This window comes from Salvia splendens, chromosome 21, assembly GCF_004379255.2.
Source record: "Salvia splendens isolate huo1 chromosome 21, SspV2, whole genome shotgun sequence".
Classification (NCBI taxonomy): domain Eukaryota; kingdom Viridiplantae; phylum Streptophyta; class Magnoliopsida; order Lamiales; family Lamiaceae; genus Salvia; species Salvia splendens.
The window spans coordinates 22852449-22873772 of record NC_056052.1 but is presented as its reverse complement, the minus strand read 5'-3'; the positions used below and the strand labels follow the sequence as shown (position 1 = coordinate 22873772).

General features: G+C 38.8%; 2 protein-coding genes across 5 annotated transcripts; one reads left to right on the top strand and one right to left on the bottom strand.

Moving 5' to 3' along the window:
- The first annotated feature begins 3463 nt into the window (after positions 1–3463).
- On the top strand, positions 3464–4997 carry LOC121783642 (caffeoylshikimate esterase-like). The gene is made up of 2 exons (XM_042181779.1): positions 3464–4276; positions 4519–4997. The coding sequence occupies exons 1-2, from the start codon at positions 3629–3631 to the stop codon at positions 4858–4860; spliced, it is 990 nt and encodes a 329-aa protein (XP_042037713.1). The 5' UTR covers positions 3464–3628; the 3' UTR covers positions 4861–4997.
- Positions 4998–5960: 963 nt separating this feature from the next.
- Positions 5961–10228, bottom strand: LOC121783755. Of its 4 annotated transcripts, none has more exons than XM_042181930.1 (4): positions 10128–10228; positions 8085–8146; positions 6377–7856; positions 5961–6290 (listed from the first exon to the last, which is right to left on the bottom strand). In XM_042181930.1, the coding sequence occupies exons 3-4, from the start codon at positions 7767–7769 to the stop codon at positions 6046–6048; spliced, it is 1638 nt and encodes a 545-aa protein (XP_042037864.1). In that variant the 5' UTR covers positions 7770–7856; positions 8085–8146; positions 10128–10228; the 3' UTR covers positions 5961–6045. The 4 variants fall into 4 exon arrangements, with proteins under 4 accessions (XP_042037864.1, XP_042037865.1, XP_042037863.1 ...); XM_042181931.1 differs by having other exon boundaries at positions 6377–7850; XM_042181929.1 differs by lacking the exon at positions 10128–10228 and adding an exon at positions 8909–9082.
- Positions 10229–21324: the final 11096 nt, after the last annotated feature.

Sequence of the window (21324 nt, the reverse complement as noted above, 5' to 3'; positions counted from 1 at the left end):
TTGCACTGGAATGAATGCGTTGGTCTGTAATTGTTGTTTTCTCGAACACATCATCAAGATGTTTTAAATTCTAAGTAATATGCTGTTGTACATGATTATTTTTCTTTCACATTTCATCTTTTGAACGATAACAATCCATAGAATGTAGAAAGTTGTTTGGGTAATTTTCTATTTATATCTGCAAAGGAAATGTAGTCTGATCTGTTCAATTATTCGCAATTAATTGTACAAGAGGAATGAAATTGGCCGTTACAACCACCTTTGTGCCAACTCACAAGTATGTTCAAAATGTCCCTTTCCTCTCTCTGTTATTAGAGCATCCACAACCGTGCTCTTACCAGCGGCACGGTTGTGGGCCCGGGCGGTACTATTCATGCCTGCTCTCTGGCAAGAGCACAACACCCACAACTGTGCTCTTCCGCAAGGACGAGCACAATTAATATAAAATTCAATTACACAAAAACATTTTCATAATACTAAAATTCATTAAAAAAACCACAATAAAAATAACAAATTACAAATAAAATAAAAAGACATAATTAAAATCCTAAAAATTAAAAATTACATAATTAAAATACTAAAAATTAAAAATTACATAATTAAACTCCTAAAAATTAAAAATTACATAATTATTGGCTAATATAACCCGAGGAAGACTACGCATCCGGCGGCACCAACCCCAATTGTTTTTGGAGACCCAATATCATGGACTCGTGCGTTTGAAGTTGCGTGGGGGTCATAGTTGACCTATCGGCCATATTGAGTTGGGCCAAAAGGGCCCACAACGAGTTGTTCGGGGGTGGAGGTGGAACATAGGGTGCGGGTTCGGGAGCAGGGGCAGATGGAGTCGCGGCGCGACGTCGTTCGGCCGCCGCCTTCTTCCTACCTTGCGGTCGGCGTCGGGAACCGCTTGGTTGGGCATCGGGGCTACCCAAGTTAGCTTCGGCGAGTTGGCTAGCCACTTCTTCGCCGGCGTCGGATAGGGATGCCGACCGTGAGCGTTTGGAGGAGCCGCTAGAGGAGGATGTTATGCCTCCCTTATACTTCGGGTGCGTCCGCGTCTCCTGCCAAACGTTAAGATATTTGAACGACTTACCGTTCATGGATTGGTAGGTGCTCAGCGAGGCGGTGATGATGTCGACCTCGCTTCGGCCGCTCCCGGCATTCCGGGACTCCTGGATGAAATAGCCGTTGAACTTGCCAATTTCTTCGTTGGCTCGGCCGATGCAGTTGCGCACCATACTCTCGTTGCGCTCGATCGTTCCCGGCGGCCGGTGTGCATTGTACCGGCTAGAGACGCGCCACCAAAAGTGATCGCCGGATTGGTTCGTTCCAACCACCGCATCTTCGGAGATTTCCAAGTACGCCTTGAACAATCTTTCCATCTCCGCCGGTGAGTACGGTGTGCGGACACCGGCGCGAGATGGAGGATTCGGCATTTGGGAAGGGGCGCGAGGCCTAGGCTCCGGTGTCCACCCGTAGCGCCCATCGGAGGCACCTTGATCGTCGATTGGGTATGGCCGGTAGCCACTCGGAACGCCCGAATCTTGGGTGAGAGGAGGGGCCGAATATTCCGTTTCCGGACTATGAAACGGTTGCGAACCGAACCATTCGGGGTTCCAACCGTGAGAGCCGCTTGGGTTGTCGTCGTTACCGGACATAGTGGTGTTGTAGGGTGTGAGAGGAAGATGAAAATGGATATGAGAGATTGATGATGAGAATTGTGTAGTGAAAGTGTGAATTTTTTGGAGTGAAATTGGGGGTATTTATAGATGAAAGTGTGTATTTTTGGGGTAAAAAAAATAAAAAAAAAATTAAAAAGTGGGGAAAAACGGTTATAAATGGATATAATTTTTTGGGGAAGTGAAAAATTTTTTTTTTATTTTTTATCGATTTTTTTAATAAAAATCCGATTTTTAAAAAAAATAAAATAAAAAAATGTTTGAAACCAACGGCTATGCCGTTGGCGAATCAGAGACCGCCACGTGTGCGTCCGCTGGCACGGACGTGCTCGATACATCGAGCAGCGCCGTGCCAGCGGCGCGGTTGCAGCGGTGGCGGTCCTTCGCCTTGCCGCTGGCACGGACGGCGGTGGCGCCAACCGCCACCGCTGCGGATGCTCTTACTATTGCATTTACGGTTGAACCGGTAAGCAAATTTTATTTTTATTAGAATTGTTTGAAAATTATTTGATGAAACTTGTTATAAGTGAATTAAGCTAAAGTTGTCTAAGTACTAGTATTTGTTTGTGTACTTGTGAAATAATGAAAATTTCCGTAGTATTGTGACAACTTGAAAATGGAGAGCGTTGGCATCCCATACCTTATCTTTTGCATTTGTAAACTTGTGAATAGGTAAAATATAAGTACCACGGTTGGTGTAGCAGCTAGAACACGGGGTCGGAACTTGGAAGACTTCATCGTCAATCTACGAGTATCGAAAAATTCTAGTAGTATTAAATTCGGACTTTCGAGCTAAAACCCACTTTTGTCTAACTCCATGATAAACGTGTCTTGGATTTGTTACTTATTTGTCTCCCCATTATACAACAATAAGATCTTCCTATAAAAATGGTGCAGAGTGTCGTTGAGGTTTGACAATTTGTATATCTCGTTGTGTTATCGTGTTAGTAAAGCTAAATACGGTGTATGTCTATTATAATTTGCTTGACACAGAATACAACCACGACACAATTTATAGAAATATGAACACGATATAATCGTAGTAGACAATTTTGTTGGTATGTGGAGTATACTAGTAGTAGTAGTATTAGATTGTGATAGAGGGTTATAAATTAGGAGTAGTAGTATTAGATTGTGATAGAGGGGTTTGTAAGGGTAACCACAATGGTTAGGCGCGGCTATAGCCGCGCCTCGGGGTAGCTCGGGGCGGTCCATAGTGGCGGAGGTGTCCGCCCACGGGGCGGACGACGGATAGGCGAGTTTGGGGCGAGGACGCGGCGACTCCGGGGCGGACGCGGCGGATAGGCGGGGCGCCTATAGTGGAGCGGTGGGCGGACACGGCGGTAGGGCGACGAATTTTTTAATTTTAATTTTAATTTTAATTTTAATTTTTATTTTAATTTTAAGTTTAATTCTAATTTCTTCACGTATAATCGTTTTCTTCTAATTACGTATAGTCCAATAATTTTATTCATAATTGCTTGAAACATTAAAATAAAAATTTTGTGGCTATTGGTGTCCACCATAGTAGGCGGAAACAAAATTTTGAGGCTATGAACAAAAAAACTGGGGCTATGGACAAAAACTGGGGCAGGGCTATTGGGCGTGTCCGCCTTATAGTTGTAGGACCTGTAGGCTCTTTAATGAGTAGGGATTTGAAAATTGCAATTAATTGAACAATATAATAGAGTACTATTAAAAGCTAGACAAAAAATACTACAGTATAAAAAATTATTTTTAGAGGAGTTTACAATTAGATTAATCAAATATATAGAATACTTTATGTTGAAAATATTAGATGAGGAATGTTTTATACCCAATTACTCCATTTAGAAATTTTTCGCAGTTCACTCCGCAGTTGATATTAAGATATGAACAAGAAGCAATTAATTTGAAACCAATAAATCCAACGCAATCTCAACTACTCTGCCCCAATCCCAATCCCCATGGCGAAATTCAAGCACCCGATTGCAGAAGCCAACGAGACGAGCCCGTTCGGCACGCTCAGCCCCGACGAATTCTACGCCCGCCACTCAGTCACCCACGGTTCGGAGTTCATCACCAGCAAGACACAAAACCTCAAGCTCTTCACGCAGAGGTGGACGCCTCAGCAATCGCCGCCGCTCAGAGCCGTCGTCTGCGTCGTGCACGGATTCACCGGCGAGTCCAGCTGGTTCGTCCAGCTCACCGCCGTCCACCTCGCCAAGCACGGCTTCGCCGTCTGCGCCATCGACCACATGGGCCATGGCTACTCCGAGGGCCTAATCGCGCACCTGCCGGACCTCAACGCCGTCGTCGACGACTGCATCACCTTCTTCGACGGATTCCGCGAGAGATACGCGCCGGATCTTCCGGCGTTCCTCTACTCGGAGTCGCTCGGCGGCGCGATCGCGCTGCTCATCTCGCTCCGCCGCGACGGCACCGCGCCGAAGAGGAAGTTCGACGGCGTCGTGCTGAACGGAGCGATGTGCGGGATCAGCGACAAGTTCAAGCCGCCGTGGCCGCTGGAGCATTTCCTCTCGATAGCCGCGTTTCTGGTGCCGACCTGGTCCGTGGTGCCCACGCGCGGCTCCATACCGAACGTCTCCTTCAAGGTGATTTCTAGTTCACTCAATGTTGATTGTGATTTGAATAATTGTCTACAAAAATTAGGATATTTCGTATGGATGTTTACTCTATATTCAACTGTTAATTATAGAATTCTCAATTCAAGCCCTAATTTGATGTATAACGTGTAAAATCTCTCAATTTAAGCCCTAACTTGGTGTATAATGTGTAAAATCCCAATCCAACAATTTGACGATTGTGTTTGTTAAATGGTGGCGCGTGAAAAAAGGTGGAGTGGAAGCGGAAACTGGCGCTTGCAAGCCCTCGGCGGCCGACAATAAGGCCACGCGCTGCCACGGCGCAGGAACTGATGAGAGTGAGCAGAGAGCTGCAGGGGAAGTTTGGTGAAGTGGACATACCATTCCTCATCGTCCACGGCGGCGACGACATCGTTTGCGACCCGGCCTGCGCGGAGGAACTCTACAACCGCGCGGCCAGCAAGGACAAAACCCTCCGGATATACCCCGGGATGTGGCACCAGCTGGTCGGCGAGCCAGACGAGAACGTTGAGCTCGTCTTCGGGGAGATTGTCAATTGGCTCCTCACCAGATCCAAACCGGCAAGCGGCTGAGATGTGGTTGTTAACGGCGGCGCGTTGTTTTAATTTACAATAATAAGATGGTGATTGTGACTTGTGTCTGAGAATATACACAACTGACTAATGGCTAATTGTACGAGTAATTGAGCAGATTAATTGTTACTATATCATATCATTGCAATTTGCAGAAAAAAAAAACACGATTTCGTCGCCATGGCGGCCCCCAAAGTCCGGCCTGACATCATTTGAGGGGTTCAATCAGGATACACAGTAGTCCGATAAGGGGAGGCCTAACCCACTAGTTGTCAAAAGCTTATCTTCCAATGCCTTATGCTTGTGCCTGAGAGATGGAAGCAACTAGAAGATTAGGGCTTGAATTGAGAGATTTTACACACTGGATTAGGATTTTACACAGTAGTGGCTAGAGATGCATAAGGTTTTCGGTTCAGACGGTTAACCACAGAACCGTAACCGGCGGTTCCGATTTCGAACTGGAACCGTAAGATTTAAATCGAACTGAAACCGTCACTTTTGGAATTGTGGTTCGGTTCAGGTTCCAAAATTCCGGAACTGAAACCGCCGGTTCCAGACCGGAACCGTGAAAAACCACCGGAAAACCATGAAACCGAGCCGAAACCGCCAAAAACCGCCGGAAACCGGCGGTTCCAAACCATGAAAAACAGTAAAAAACCACCGGAAAATCGGCGGTTCCGAACCGTAATCGTAACCGTCGGTTTTGAAACCAGAACCGTAACCGCGAAACACCATCGCGGTTCGGTTCCGGTTCAACAATCTCCAAAACCGGAACCGCCGGTTCCGGAACCGTGGACATCTCTACTGGTGGCTAATCCACCGGCTGTCAGAAGCCCATCCAATTGACATTTTTTATTTAAAAAATTGCGATCGACTACATTTTATGTTTTTGAAAAAACTGAGCTTGGATTTTTTTTGTAGCGGAAACGTAATTTGCCTACTACAAACCTCTCGTGCCCTCCCCATGCACGAAAATATTCGCACATTTTCGCATTTTCGCTCCAATTGCGCTCAGTCATGCACTATTTAAATGTTTGATATTCTTTTCTTTTCTTTTTTTTTTCATTTAATTTTGTTAGACGTAATGAGGTAGAATCATTTGGGTATAATATATGAATCCATATCTAGTTTAATTGAGCAGATTAATTGTTACTGTATGATATCATCAGCCAAAAACAAATGTTATCAATTGGCATCATCGGAAATAGAGCTGCCAATTACAAAATTCTGCAGATGCATATTGTATCCAAGGAAAACCATATCCCTTAGCCATTTTTGCTCATCTACATTCCCTCCCTTCGTCAAAAGTGTCTCTGCCAAGCTTCTCCTGAGCTGATACCTGGCTGCACCGTCGCACGTCTGGCTCAGCAATCGAATCATCCGCCTCTGCAACTCCGGGCATTCCCCGCCATATCTCGACCACCAAAGAGCTACAACAAAACACCAGCTTAGTAGAAAGAATGACATGTATATGACTACTATAACATGAGAGAGTGATAGAGAAGTATTCATTCACCGGGAGAAAGATTCGATCTTAGTTCTTCAGGAACTCCGGCAGCCATGCCACCTCTGCCGGTTCTGTACAGCTCCATCTGGACAACCATCTGATCCTGCATACGGAAATCAGCAGCCGAGCGAACAATGAAGCAGGACATGCCGGTGACAACTTCAGAATCAATATACGCGTCGCTCGTGTAGAAAAGGTTCGGGTTAAAGTAGTAGCCCGCGGAGTGGATAGGGCTGTAGAGGCACTTATTCCAAACATCGTCGATTGCATCCCAAAATGGCACGTATTCAGGTTTCTTCTTGAGCCCCTCCTTGATGGTCTCCTTCGCCTGATCAATGATCTCGTATATATACCCCATGTGGACCCTTCCACTCTTGTCCATCCATTCTATCACGCGCACGACAGGTATAGCGCCATTCAGAATAGTCGAGGCCCCTCTCCAGAACGAACGATCCGCCAGCAGCTCACTCGCTTTTCTTCCCTCCACGGTTGACATCAAGTTCGAGCTTTGAGAATGAGAGGAGGAGAACATTTTCTTCAAAGCTCCCTTCTTTATCACGATATTCTCGAGCATCAGGAAGGGCCGCACTATACTTATCCTCGAAGAATCAAGCAGGCCGCTCCCATTTGTCTGGTCTTGCAGATACTTCAGAGCAATCGGGTGGTTGTGGACAAAGCTTGAGATGATCTTCGCCTTCTCCAATGTCTCGTGGATGAGATCCATCGTTGCCAGATTCTCCAAAATAAGCTCAATGCAGTGCGAAGCACTCACTGTCCAAAAGATTGGCCGATATCTCTCCATGAGCTGTCTACCGGCCTCCATCATGAAGGCCGAGCTCGAGTATGTGACTATTTGAACAACGTTATGGAGTCCAACCTCCGCCAGAACCCTCGCTAAGAACGTCTGCATAGCCTCCATATTTCCAACACAATAAGTTATGTCAGATGAGGAAAGATACACAGTACCTTTGGGGGAATCCACCAAAACATTCACAAAGGTTCGGTCATTGGCATACGTCCATCCATCGAGCAAGATGCTACAACCAGTGACTGCCCACGATCTTTTGATCTCATCCACACGTGAGGTCGCTTCCTTCATCACATCCCTGAATATCCACCCATTTAACTCCTCGAAAGTAGGAGCCTGACACTGAATCCCCCTTAGAGAGAAAAGGGAGATCATGCTCTTAAAGCTTGTTGAACTAGCTGCATCAAAATCCAGCCCGTTCTCGTAAAAGAATCTGCCTATTTGCAGTTTGAATTCTTTGTTCAGTGAATCAGCACTGGCAGTGGAGGGAGAGAGGTAAGACGTTGACTCCAGCGCGATGTTTTGCGACAACGCACTCCTATACTGCCTCTCGTCAATAGGTCCCTGTCTCAAAGTAAGCGCTCTTCTATCCATCTCACTGTACTGATATATGTTCTCTTTTCACAGAAAACTAGTTCGATTGAAAGTATTTTTTTCGAGAATATTCTTCACCTTCTGCACCTACCAAGAGCATCAGTTAATGTTATATAATCAAGACGAACTTGATGCAATTTTTGTATGATTACTATAAACTCTGTTTTTTCCTCTAAAATATGAGTACACATCAAAGTAGATCTATGTTATTATTTCCATAGCACCCTTAGTTTTGTATTTAAGGTTTCCAATAAAACAAAAAAGGCAACCCCAAATTAACTCATAAGATGCATATAATCCAGCCAGAATACTTACAGCAATACGAGATATGGTTCTTGAGCACGTCTAATTTCGTCTCTCTTTAAGCCTGCTCTGCTCTGTAACACAAACCGGAGAAGATCATCAAGAAATATGTAAGAAAACACGAGTTTTAGAAAATAAAAGAACTATACCAAGGTTTAGTACACATATATAACAAAATTTTTTCTAGAATTTACTACAAAGCATGATGTGCATTGTTGTGCATCAGATATTTCATACAAGAGTAATTAATTAAGAGTATAATTTATACTCCATAAAGAAACATCAGAAAACATATCATTACTATATATCAACAACAAAATGAAGCTCAGAAAGTATAAATCTTGAATTCCCCTAGATGAAGAACTGGATATGAATATAAGCTACAACTGTAAATAATCTAGCAAAATTTTAGTATCATTCACCCTTGTCAAGTTCTAAAATAACCGACTTTGAATCAAAACCCCATGTAAAAAAAACACAAGGAATAAAAACATCTAAAAGTGAGATTTTTTTTAAAAAAGTAGTAAAAATTTCAGCACAAAAAAAATGCATACTCGAGCAAAACCAGGACAACCTTGTGAAAAAAATGGTGTTTTATTTCAGATGCGAAATCAAAAAAACAAAAAGTTAAACTCTTTCCCACTCATTTCATCAAACATTTTTCCGCCGGAACGCCACCATCAAATCAAAGCAACATTTGGGGTTTTATCACAAAAAAAAAAAAAATCTCCATTTTGCACAAGAAAGAGAGAAAAGAAAAACATGTCAAAACCCCATGAATCAAACGTAGGAACGAAGAATTTAGCCAAAAAAAGGTTAGAAACAGAAGGGCTCACCCTTTGCTTTGCATGAAGTTCTTGGTTTTGGTTGCAACAGAATGAATGAGGAAATGGAGGGGAAATAATGTTAGAGAAGAAATCGAAAGAGGGAGAACGGGTGGGAATCGTGCTCTGCTTTAGTCCTACAACAATGGCTTATCGCTCACAGCCTCACACTCTCAGAGCCTGTACATTGTGTCGTTTGATTTTTTATTTTCTGTATTTTGTATTTTGAGATATGGGTGATGGAGTGTATTAGTGCCAATGGAGTAGTATTAACCATTAGATTCGAGTCGAGCTGAGTTGAGTTTAACTTAGGCGAGGTTGAGTTTGAATCGGAATAAATTATTCGATTCGAGTCGTGCTGAGTTGAATTTGACTTAAGCGAGGTTGAGTTTGAATCGGACCAATAAATAGAGTAAATGATTTGATTCGAGTCGTGCTGATTTGAGTTTGACTTAAGCGAGGTTGAGTTTGAGTAATGATTCGAGTTGAGTTTAACTCGTGCGAGGTTGAGTTATGATTCGAGTTGAGTTTAACTCGTGCGAGGTTGAGTTTGAATCGTGCTGTTAAATAGTGTAAATGATTCGAGTTGAGCTGAGTTGAGGTAAAATAGTGCGAGTTTGTGCGTGTGTTTTTGATAGAGTTAACTCAACTTATTTAGTCGTCAATAATTAATGCGGGACAATGCATAGGTGAAAAAAATTCGAATACAAATGCGTAGAGTCGGACTTGAGTTATAATCAACTAGTTTTATCACGTGACTCACAAAATCCGGCTATATCCAATAATTATGAAATCCTAGGTATAATTGTGAAATGATTCGTGTATGCATTTCATATAAACATGAAATCAAAATAGACGATAAAGTAATATGAAGACCTGAAAATAAAGGTATGGTTTAAAAAAATTCCCTAAACAAGATCTGCAAAATGAAAAACTTTGCTTTGATCTTCAATCCATTAAAAGTGAATTTACTCAAGCAAATTTAAAACAATCTTATATAAAAATAGTGTTTTACCATTTAAGATACGAAATCACAAAAAGAGAAAAAAATTACAAATCTTTCGCAACTCATTTTACCACAAATAAACGCCAAAAAAATCAGAAAAACTCAAAACTCCATGAATAAACAATAGGTCCACAATAACTTGAAGAAAAACTACTCCAAACTCATGAATCAAATGTAAAAAGGAAACATCAAGCAAAAAATAAGGTTAGAAACAGAAACGCTTACCACTTTTTCACCCTTTACTTTGCATGCAGTTCTTCTTGGTTTTGGTTTCAATGAAATGAGTGAGGAAATTGGGTTTGAGAAATTTATAGAGTGAGAAAAATAGCGTTTCACTTTCACACTTTCAAAGTTTTCAAGCTAATTTTCCAATCTGTTTCTGCTTCTGGTTTTCTGTGTTTTGTGGTGAAGGGCGGTATGCGTGTTATAAATGGGTTTAAATGATTCGCGTTAGCTTGAGTTGAGTCAGAATCGTGCGAGTTTGGGTTGAATCGTTGCGAGTTAGTGCGAGTTTTTTGTTGTACCAACACAATATAATTAATGTGTTTTGTGGTGAAGGGCGGTATGCGTGTTATAAATGGGTTTAAATGATTCGCGTCAGCTTGAGTTGAGTCAGAATCGTGCGAGTTTGGGTTGAATCGTTGCGAGTTAGTGCGAGTTTTTTGTTGTACCAACACAATATAATTAATGCATCTAGCAAGTCCATATAATTATATTTAATGAATTGATGAGATGTTATATTTTTAACATAAATATACACTAAATTAGGGATATAATAATCAAAACAAAATCTCTAAAACAAGCTTCTTTAATAGATGTAGATTTATAATTTTATATCCACTCTTATAATATATGCACGCAATTTTGATACCCTATAGTGTCTAAAGAAGTAGTATGGACATGTCGTGTGAAATACCAGATAAAGTGCAAAGGTTGATATTGTATACCAATTTTAAAGTTTATGGAAAATACCAAAATTTAACCATAGTTTATGGTTTTATTTCCATTTTCCTTTTGTAGTAAGTAAACAAACACACACACACACAGATATACATACTTTTTCAGAGTTGAATTAAGGACGTATTTTGGCTTTTGTAGTACGTGCTTTTTCTTATAGCAATTTCCACAACCAACATTTTTCTCATTTTGAATATTGGGACTAGTAGACATGTTATCCATAAAACGCAATATTTTTAGAGTGAAACGCAAAAGTTTGGCTGACTGCATTTCCCCCCTTTTTATTCTTTTGTTTTTGAATTATTTAGACACATAGTTGTCTAATTTAACATTTATATTTTACATTTATAATACTAATAAAAATAATATAAAACTCAATTTTCTATTTTGTAATTGTTTTTTATGCAATCATTAATACTAGTGTTTATTTACTTAGTTAATCCTTTTTACATCGTTGGTGATTTTAGTAATTTAAATAGAGCGAAAATGTGCAATTGTTTTCGTGCATGATATTTTTAGTTAGTAAATGTGTTCAAAAGAATAAAAAATGTTCAAACAAATGAATGTAAAAATAAAAGTAAAGAAAGAATCCAAAATCCGTAAATGTGCACTTGTATACAAATTGAGTAAGGATCTAAGGGTGTCCACTATAAGGTGGACACGCCCAATAGCCCCGCCCCAGTTTTTTGTCCATAGCCCCGGATTTTTGTCCATAGCCCCAAAATTCTATTTCCGCCACTATAGTGGACACCTCCAATAGCCCCCAAATTTTATAATCAATTTTCATTTTAAAAATAAAAAATTTTGCACGCGTCGACCGCCGCGCCGGAAGCTGCGGTCACTATGACCGCCGCGCCTATAGGCGCGCCTCACCCCCACCAGCCGCGTCCTCGCCCCGCACGCGGCGAAGCCGTTTCCGCCCCCCCTCCCCCGTCCTCAGGCGCGGCGGCCACCCCAGCCACTATGACCGCCGCGCCTCCCGCCTCGCCCCACACCCCTCTTCGGCGACCGCCGAGCCGCTCCCATAGTGGACACTCTAATAATTACCAAAATGTTTTGTATTTGGGTATTCACTTTTTCGAATTTTCAAACTGAGTTAGACTTCTTTTTTGGAATTTCGGGTGAAGGACAATGCAGGGTATTAAATTTTGTAAATAATTCGAGTCGAGATGAATAGAGTCATAATATGTGACTTTTTACCAATATGTTTGTGCTTTTGAGTTTATGTGTTGGGTGAAGGGTGGTACGTGTGTTATAACTTGTTGAAATGATTTGCGTCAACTTGAGTTGAGTATGAACCGTTGTGAGTTAGTGCGAGTTATTTGGTGTGTCAACTCAACTTATTTGCACTCATTGATACTAGTAAGAGCCAATAATTAATGCGCTTAAAATCCGACTCAATTTGTATACAAGTTGATACGAGTATATCACTAGAAATATCCCCACATATCTTTTATTTAGTTTAGTATTGATTTAACATATCTTTTCCATATATTATTAGGATCTTTATTTTCTTGCTCATTAAGTTAGGCTAGTCTTATAAATATGAGTATTTGTATTCATTCTGAATCAATCAGAAATACAATCATCCTATTTTATTTTTATGTTTTTATATCAATACGGTATTATTCTTGGTTTGATCGACGGGCAAAGCTTCCGCGACTACCTCCACTACCTTTTATCCCTCCGATAATCGCAATCGCGACGCCGGAATCTTGTTAAGGGAAATTATCCCTTAACAATTGGTGCTTTCATCACGAACTCACCATGACTTCCAACGATGAGATCTATCTATCTTACCTATGTGACCAGATATTGGTTGCCTGCAACAGAATACACAAGAAGCTGGACAAGTATGACGAGTTTCTCTCGTCGTATACAACTCCGGTGATTTCCAACCACGAACAACTTTCGTGGCATGTGTCAACTGATGTCGTGCAGCCGCGACCTCCACCATACTCGCCTAACGGACAATCGTGGAACTACGTTCACCCCGGTCCAGACCAGCAAGTCCCGACCTATGGTCTCATGTCAGCGTTTGCTTTTGAGCCTTACCGTCAACAATTCAATCCGCACACACCGGAGCCTCCTTACGGGCAGCCAGCATACCAGAACATGGGGTATCCTCCCGTCCCTGCGAATCGGCCCCACGGCCAGCCGGCCTACATCACGTCATAGCAAACAACGGTTGAACCCTACTTCGACAATCAGCTACAACCCTACTTCCACAACACTGACCCCTACAGGCAGCCGACGTCCCAGACCTACACCGATTCATGGCAACAGGAGCAGCTCGTCTACAGACCGCCGCCACCACCACCGCAGCACTACTTCCACACTCAGCCGCCACCGTCGCATGACTACCACCAGCCGCCAAAACTTTCCTCCCAGCAGCCCTACCCCACCAAAATTACCCTCGTGTGCCTCCTCCAAAAACCTACCAGCCGCCGCCGGCGTTGATTCTTGATTGTGATCGGGTTGAGGAAGGCTTTGCTGATTCTACCAAGAAGATTCCCGATTCTTCAGCTAGTTTTGGTGGAGTTGAAAAGGTTGAGAAGATGGAGAAGTCCAGTCCGGATTCAGCGCGTAAAGAGAAACCGGTTCAAGGTTGCGTAGAGATTGAGTGCTCACGACGATTGAATGCTTCTCGAATCAAGATTCTCCAAGCCCAGATTGATTTGGGTGATTCCATTGTGGACAACGCATCGCTGGAATTATTGGGTGATTCATCGCATGTCAAGGATGTTGCAAGTATGAATCATCGATCAACATCGCTCGACACAGATGCACGGTTGATCCCTCCGCAAAACGACACACCGTGTTTGGGCATTAGATGGGTTGACGAGCTCCATATGTCGGTGCTGAATTATCAGAGTCACAATCTTCAGGCAACGCAAAAATCAAGTCATCAACTGATGGTTGATTTCAAAATTCATGGCGGTAAAAGGTGTATCAATCTGACTGAGATGAAGCAAGGTGTACGAAGCGAGAAAAAGGAGGAAATTCTTATAGTGAATTATCAGGTTGCAAATGTTGATATGTGTGCCTTCAAAGCTGTCTCTGAGGTAGCATATGGAAAAGTCATGATTATTTCTTATGGACTATTGGACTTAACCTCTACCGTAGAGCCCTTCTTTTCAGCTATGGACAATAAACTTATCTCCTTTGAGAGTCATGTGGGTACAAGTAGCAAAAGTAAAATAATACTTGATCTTCTTGAAGGAATTCACTTCGTAGCTTCTCTTGATGCCATTTCACGGAGTACTCAAGCGGGTCGCCGAGGAATAGATGAAGGCAGACGCTTAACCATTCGGTGTGCGTTTGATCCAGGAGGGAATATCTACCAAAGTTTTGATCGTGATTGGAAGAAGTCTGAAGCATCTATTGGAACGAGAGTAATAATTCAGATACTTTGTCACACGATAGTTGGTTATTGGTGTACAAAACAACGATATTATGTCTTTGATCCAGGAGGGGGTGCCTTGCAGAGCCTCCATTATCGTCACTAGTCATTGCTTCTTGATTTTCACCTTGAGGACCAGGTGGATTTTAACCGTGGGGGAGTTGATACGAGTATATCACTAGGAATATCCCCACATATATTTTATTTAGTTTAGTATTGATTTAGCATATCTTTTCCAGATATTATTAGGATCTTTATTTTCTTGGTCATTAAGTTAGGCTAGTCTTATAAATAGGAGTATTGTATCCATTCTCAATCGATCAGAAATACAATCATCCTATTTTATTTTTACGTTTTTATATCAATTCGGTATTGTTCTTGGTTTGATCAACGAGCAAAGCTCCCGCGACTACCTCCACTACCTTTTATCCCTCCGACAATCGCAATCGCGACGCCAGAATCTTGTTAAGGGAAATTATCCCTTAACACAAGTTCATACTTCAGATCATGTATCAATCTGTTTCTTGTGTTGTTTGATTTTTTATTTTCTGTATTTTCTACTTTGGGATATGGGTGTGGAGAGTATTAGTGCAATAAGTGGAGTAGTATTAATGATTCGATTCGAGTCGAACTGAGTTTGACTTAAGCGAGGTTGAGTTTGAATCGGGCCATTAAATAGAGTAAATGATTTGATTCGAGTCGTGCTGAGTTGAGTTTGACTTAAGCGAGGTTGAGTTTGAGTAAATGATTCGAGTTGAGTTTGAATCGAGCCATTAAATAGAGCAAATGATTTGATTTGAGTTTGACTTAAGCAAGGTTGAGTTTGAGTAATTGATTCGAGTTGAGTTTGAATCGGGCCATTAAATAGAGTAAATGATTTGATTTGAGTCGTGCTGAGTTGAATTTAACTCGTGCGAGATTGAGTTTGAATCGTGTTGTTAAATAGTGTAAATGATTCGAGTTGAGTTAAAATAGTGCGAGTTTGTGCGCGTGTTTTTAATAGAGTCAACTCAGCTTATTTAGTCGCCAATAATTAATGCGGGCAATGCATAGGTGAAAAAGATTCGAATACAAATGCGTCGAGTCGGACTTGAGTTGTAATCAAGTAGTTTTATCATGTGACTCACAAAATCCGGCTAGATCCAGAAATTATGAAATCCTAGGTATAATAGTGAAATGATTCGTGTATGCATTTCATATAAACGTGAAATCAAAATAGACGATAAAGTAATCGGAAGACCTAAAAATAAAGGTATAGTTTTAAAAAAAATCCCTAAACAAGCTACTATATCTTTATCTGCAAGATGGAAAACTTGTTGCTTCGATCATCAATCCATTAAAAGTGAATTTACTCAAGCAAATTAAAAACAATCTTATATAAAAATAGTGTTTTACTTAAGATACAAAATCACAAAAAGATAAAAAAAAATTACAAATCTTTCACAACTCATTTCAGAGACAATTCTATTTTTGTTCTAGAGAATTAATGGAATTCCATTTTAATGAAGGAGATTAGATTTATTCCGAATGGGGGAGTGACGCACAAGGGTTATGCGTCGTTATTATTGAACGACGCACAACCCTTATGCGTCGTTGGTTAACGACGCACAAGGATTATGCGTCGTTCAAAGACGTATAAGTATTATGCGTCTTACCCTAATGACGCATAACCCTTATGCGTCACACTGGTAAGCATTCCCGCCTGTCACCCGGGTGACCCGGGTTTGATCCCTGGCAATGGCGCATTTTTACTATTATTATTACTATTATTTATTAGAGTATAGTCACCGCTATTATAATAAGCATTATTTTATTTTCTTATAATAGTGGGTAGAACATTCATTAATCAATATTGCAGCAAGGACTTTTGGAAATTATTTTATTTTATTTTCTTATAACATAAAGACTTGGATTATTTAATTAATAGTATATAATATTATCCCATGTATTTTATATAAGCGTAATCTATAAGTGAATAAAGTTTTGATTTTTATGTTATTATACAATTAACGGCATAAACAATAGTAATTTTTAAGATATTCGAAAATAAACTTAATATATAAAATAAAATAAACAGTGGTCATAGATAATAGTAGTATAAATTAATTTGTCAATGTACATGTATTCGTTTTGGGGGACCAATTAGATTGGACATTTATTCTTAACTTCTTTAATTAATTCTTTTATAAGAGTAATATCTATTTGCCAAAAAAATATGTTTAGAATACTCATTTTTATCAAATACTAATCACTTAAAAAAATGCGCCATTGCCAGGAATTGAACCCGAGTCACCCGGGTGACAGGCTGGAATGCTTACCAGTGTGACGCATAAGGGTTATGCGTCATTAGGGTAAGACGCATAATGCTTATGCGCCTTTGAACGACGCATAACCCTTGTGCGTCGTTAACCAACGATGCATAATCGTTGTGCGTCGTTCAATAATAACAACGCATAACCCTTGTGCGTCACTCTCCCATTCAGAATAAATCTAATCTCCTTCATTAAAATGGAATTCCATTAATTCTCTAGAACAAAAATAGAATTGTTCCCTCATTTTACCACAAAGAAACGCCAAAAAAATCAGAAAGACTCAAAACTCCATGAATAAATAATAGGTCCACAATAGATTGACGAAAAAACTACTAAAAACTGCATGAATCAAATGTAAAAAGGAAACATCAAGCCAAAAAAAGGTTAGAAACAGAAACACTCACCACTTTTTCACCCGTTACTTTGCCTGCAGTTCTTCTTGGTTTTGGTTTCAATGAAATGAGTGAGGAAATTGAGTTTGAGAAATTTATAGAGTGAGAAAATAGCGTTTCACTTTCACACATTCAAAGTTTCAAGCTAATCTTCCAATCCGTGTTTGCTTTTGATTTTTTGTGTTTTGTGGTGAATGGCGATATGCGTGTTATAAATTAGTTAAATGATTCGCGTCAGCTAAAGTTGAGTAAGAATCGTGCGAGTTTGGGTTGAATCGTTGCGAGTTAGGGCGAGTTTTTTGGTGTACCAACTGAATTTAATTAATGCATCGAGTAAGTCCAGATAATTATATTTGATGAATTGATGAGATGTTATATTTTTAACATAAATATACACTAAATTAGGGATATAATAATCAAAACAAAATCTCTAAAACAAGCTTCTTTAATAGATGTAGATTTTATAATTTTATACTATCGTCCACTCTTATAATATATGTACCTGATTTTGATACCCATAGTGCTAACAAGTAGTATGACAGAGTATTATCCATAAAACGCAATATTTTTTTAGTGAAACGCAAAAGTTTGGCTGACTGCATTTCCCCCTTTCTTTCTTTTCTTTTTGAATATTTTAGAGTCTTAGACACATAGTTGTCTAATTTTATCATTTTTATTTTACATTTATAATACTAATAAAATAATATAAAACTCATTTTTCTTTTTCATAATTGTTTATTATTCAATCATTAATACTAGTGTTTATTTTACTTAGTTAATACTTTTTACATAAATGGTGATTTTAGTAATTTAAATAGAACGTAATTAGAGCGAAAATGTGCAATTATTTTCATGCATGATAATTTTAGTTAGGAAATGCGTTCAAAAGAATAAAAAAAATGTTCAAACAAATGAATGTAAAAATAAAAGTAAAGAAAAAATCCAAATTCGTAAATGTTAGCACTTGTATACAAATCGAGTACGAATCTAATAATTACCAAAAGGTTTTGTATTTGGGTATCCACTTTTTCGCATTTTCAAATTGAGTTAACTTCTTTTTTGGAATTCCAGGTGAAGAACAATGTAGTGTATTAAATTGGGTAAATGATTCGAGTCGAGATGAATTGAGTCATAATTGTATAAGCTTTTACCAATCGGTTTCTGCATTTGATTTTAAGTGTTCTAGGGTGGAGGGTGGTATGTGTGTTATAACTTGTTGAAATGATCTGCGTCAACTTGAGTTGAGTATGAATCGTGCGAGTTTGAGTTGAATCTGAGTTGAATCGTTGCGAGTTCGTGCGAGTTATTTGGTGTGTCAACTCAACTTATTTACGCTCATTGATTCTAGTAAGAGCCAATAATTAATAATGTGCGTAAGAGACTTGTAAAATCCGACTCAATTTGTATACAAGTTCATACTTCAGAGCATGTATCAATCTGATTCTTGTGATGTTTGATTTTTTATTTTATGTATTTTCTATTTTGGGATATGGGTGATGGAGAGTATTAGTGCAATAAGTGGAGTAGTATTAATGATTCGATTCTAGTCTAGCTGAGTTGAGTTTGACTTAAGCGAGGTTGAGTTTGAATCGGACCATTAAATCTAGTAAATGATTTGATTCAAGTCGTGCTGAGTTAAGTTTGACTTAAGCGAGGTTGAGTTCGAGTAAATGATTCGAGTTGAGTTTAACTCGTGCGAGGTTGAGTTTGAATCGTGTTGTTAAATAGTGTAAATGATTCGAGTTGAGTTGAGTTGAGTTAAAATAGTGCGAGTTTGTGCGCGTGTTTTTTATAGAGTCAACTCAGCTTATTTAGTCGCCAATAATTAATGCGGGCCAATGCATAAGTGAAAAAGATTCGAATACAAACGCGTCGAGTCGGACTTGAGTTGTAATCAACGAGTTTTATCACGTGACTCACAAAATCCGGCTAGATCCAGAAATTATGAAATCCTAGATATAGTCGTGAAATGATTCGTGCATACATTTCATATAAACATGAAATCAAAATAGACGATAAAGTAATATGAAGACCTGAAAATAAAGGTATGGTTTAAAAAAATTCCCTAAACAAGATCTGCAAAATGAAAAACTTTGCTTTGATCTTCAATCCATTAAAAGTGAATTTACTCAAGCAAATTTAAAACAATCTTATATAAAAATAGTGTTTTATTTAAGATACGAAATCACAAAAAGAGAAAAAAATTACAAATCTTTCGCAACTCATTTTACCACAAATAAACGCCAAAAAAAATCAGAAAAACTCAAAACTCCATGAATAAACAATAGGTCCACAATAACTTGAAGAAAAACTACTCCAAACTAATGAATCAAATGTAAAAAGGAAACATCAAGCAAAAAATAAGGTTAGAAACAGAAACGCTTACCACTTTTTCACCCTTTACTTTGCATGCAGTTCTTCTTGGTTTTGGTTTCAATGAAATGAGTGAGGAAATTGGGTTTGAGAAATTTATAGAGTGAGAAAAATAGCGTTTCACTTTCACACTTTCAAAGTTTCAAGCTAATCTTCCAATCTATGTTTGCTTTTTGATTTTTTGTGTTTTGTGGTGAAGGACGGTATGCGTGTTATAAATTGTTTAAATGATTCGTGTCGGCTTGAGTTGAGTTAGAATCGTGCGAGTTGGGTTGAATCGTTGCGAGTTAGTGCGAGTTTTTTGGTGTACCAACTCAATTTAATTAATGCATCGAGCTAGTCCAGATAATTATATTTGATGAATTGATGAGATGTTGTATTTTTAACATAAATATACACTAAATTAGGGATATAATAATCAAAACAAAATCTCTAAAACAAGCTTCTTTAACAGATGTAGAATTTATATTTTTATACTATCGTCCACTCTTATAATATATGCACCTGATTTTGATACCCATTAGTATGACATGGTTGTCTAATTTCATCCGCTCTTATCCATAAAACGTAATATTTTTTTAGTGAAACGCAAAAGTTTGGCTGACTGCATTTCCCCCCTTTTTATTCTTTTCTTTTGGAATTATTTATTTAGACACATAATTGTCTAATTTCATCATTTTTATTTTACATTTATAATACTAATAAAAATAATATAAAACTCATTTTTCTATTTCATAATTGTTTTTTATAGAATCTTTAGTGTTTATTTTACTTGTTAATCATTTTCACACATAATTGGTGATTTTAGTAGTATATTTAATTAGAGCGAAAATGTGCAATTGTTTTCGTGCATGATAATTTTAGTTACTACTGCTACTATCTTATAATTAAATCTAATAAGTAGTGTTCAAATCTGTAAATGCCCGTGCTTGTATACAAATTGAGTGCGAATAGAATAATTAACAATTGTTTTGTCTTTTGGCATTCACTGTTTCATATTTTCAAATTGAGTTGACTTCTATTTTGGTATTTCGGGTGAATGACGGTGTAGTGTATTAAATTGCATAAATGATTTGAGTTGCGTTGAGTTGAGTTGATTCATAATTATGTGATTTTTTTTGGTATATCAATATCAGTGAAAAAAAGATTCTAATCGGTTTTAATTTGATTCATGACTCATAATCGACAAGTTCGAGTGAGTTTTAATTTGGCGACGTCAAAAGGAGAGGCGACGTGATTTTATATGGAGAGAGCGTTTTATAGAGTGAGGAAATGGGTTCCACTCTGTTTCTGCTATTAATTTTCTGAGTGTGCTATGAAGGACGGTATATGTGTTATAATTTTGTTTAAATGATCCGTGTTAACTTGAGTTGAGTCAGAATCGTGTGAGTTATGAGTTGAATCTTTGCGAGTTATTTGGTGTGCCAATTCAAGTTAATCATTGATACTAGTAAGAGCCAATAATTAATGCGCTGAAGAGGCTTGCAAAATCCCATTCAATTTATCTCGGTAAAAATATTCAATCGAGTTGAATTTGAGTCATAACACATGAGTTCAAATGAATCGGGTGAAGGTTTTGTTGATGATTTAGAAATTATAATTTTTATTATTATTTTCGATGAATGGGCAAATTTTGATGGATAAATCTCTTTATTTGCATAAGTTACTTCAATATTATTCAGAGAATGCATGCTGATTCATACTCATTAATACAAGTAGCATTGAAGGTCTACCGCAAGTCCAGATAATTATATTTGATGAATTGATGAGATATTATATTATTGACATTAATATAGACTAATTTAGGGATATAATAAACATACAAAATCTGTAAAACAAGCTTCTTTAATTCATACACATTTATAATTTTATACTATTCCCATCTTATAATATATGCACCGATTTGGATACCATGTTCGCCTAACAATACATGTGCCTCACATGTTATCCATAAAACGCAATATTTTAGGGTGAAATGCAAAAGT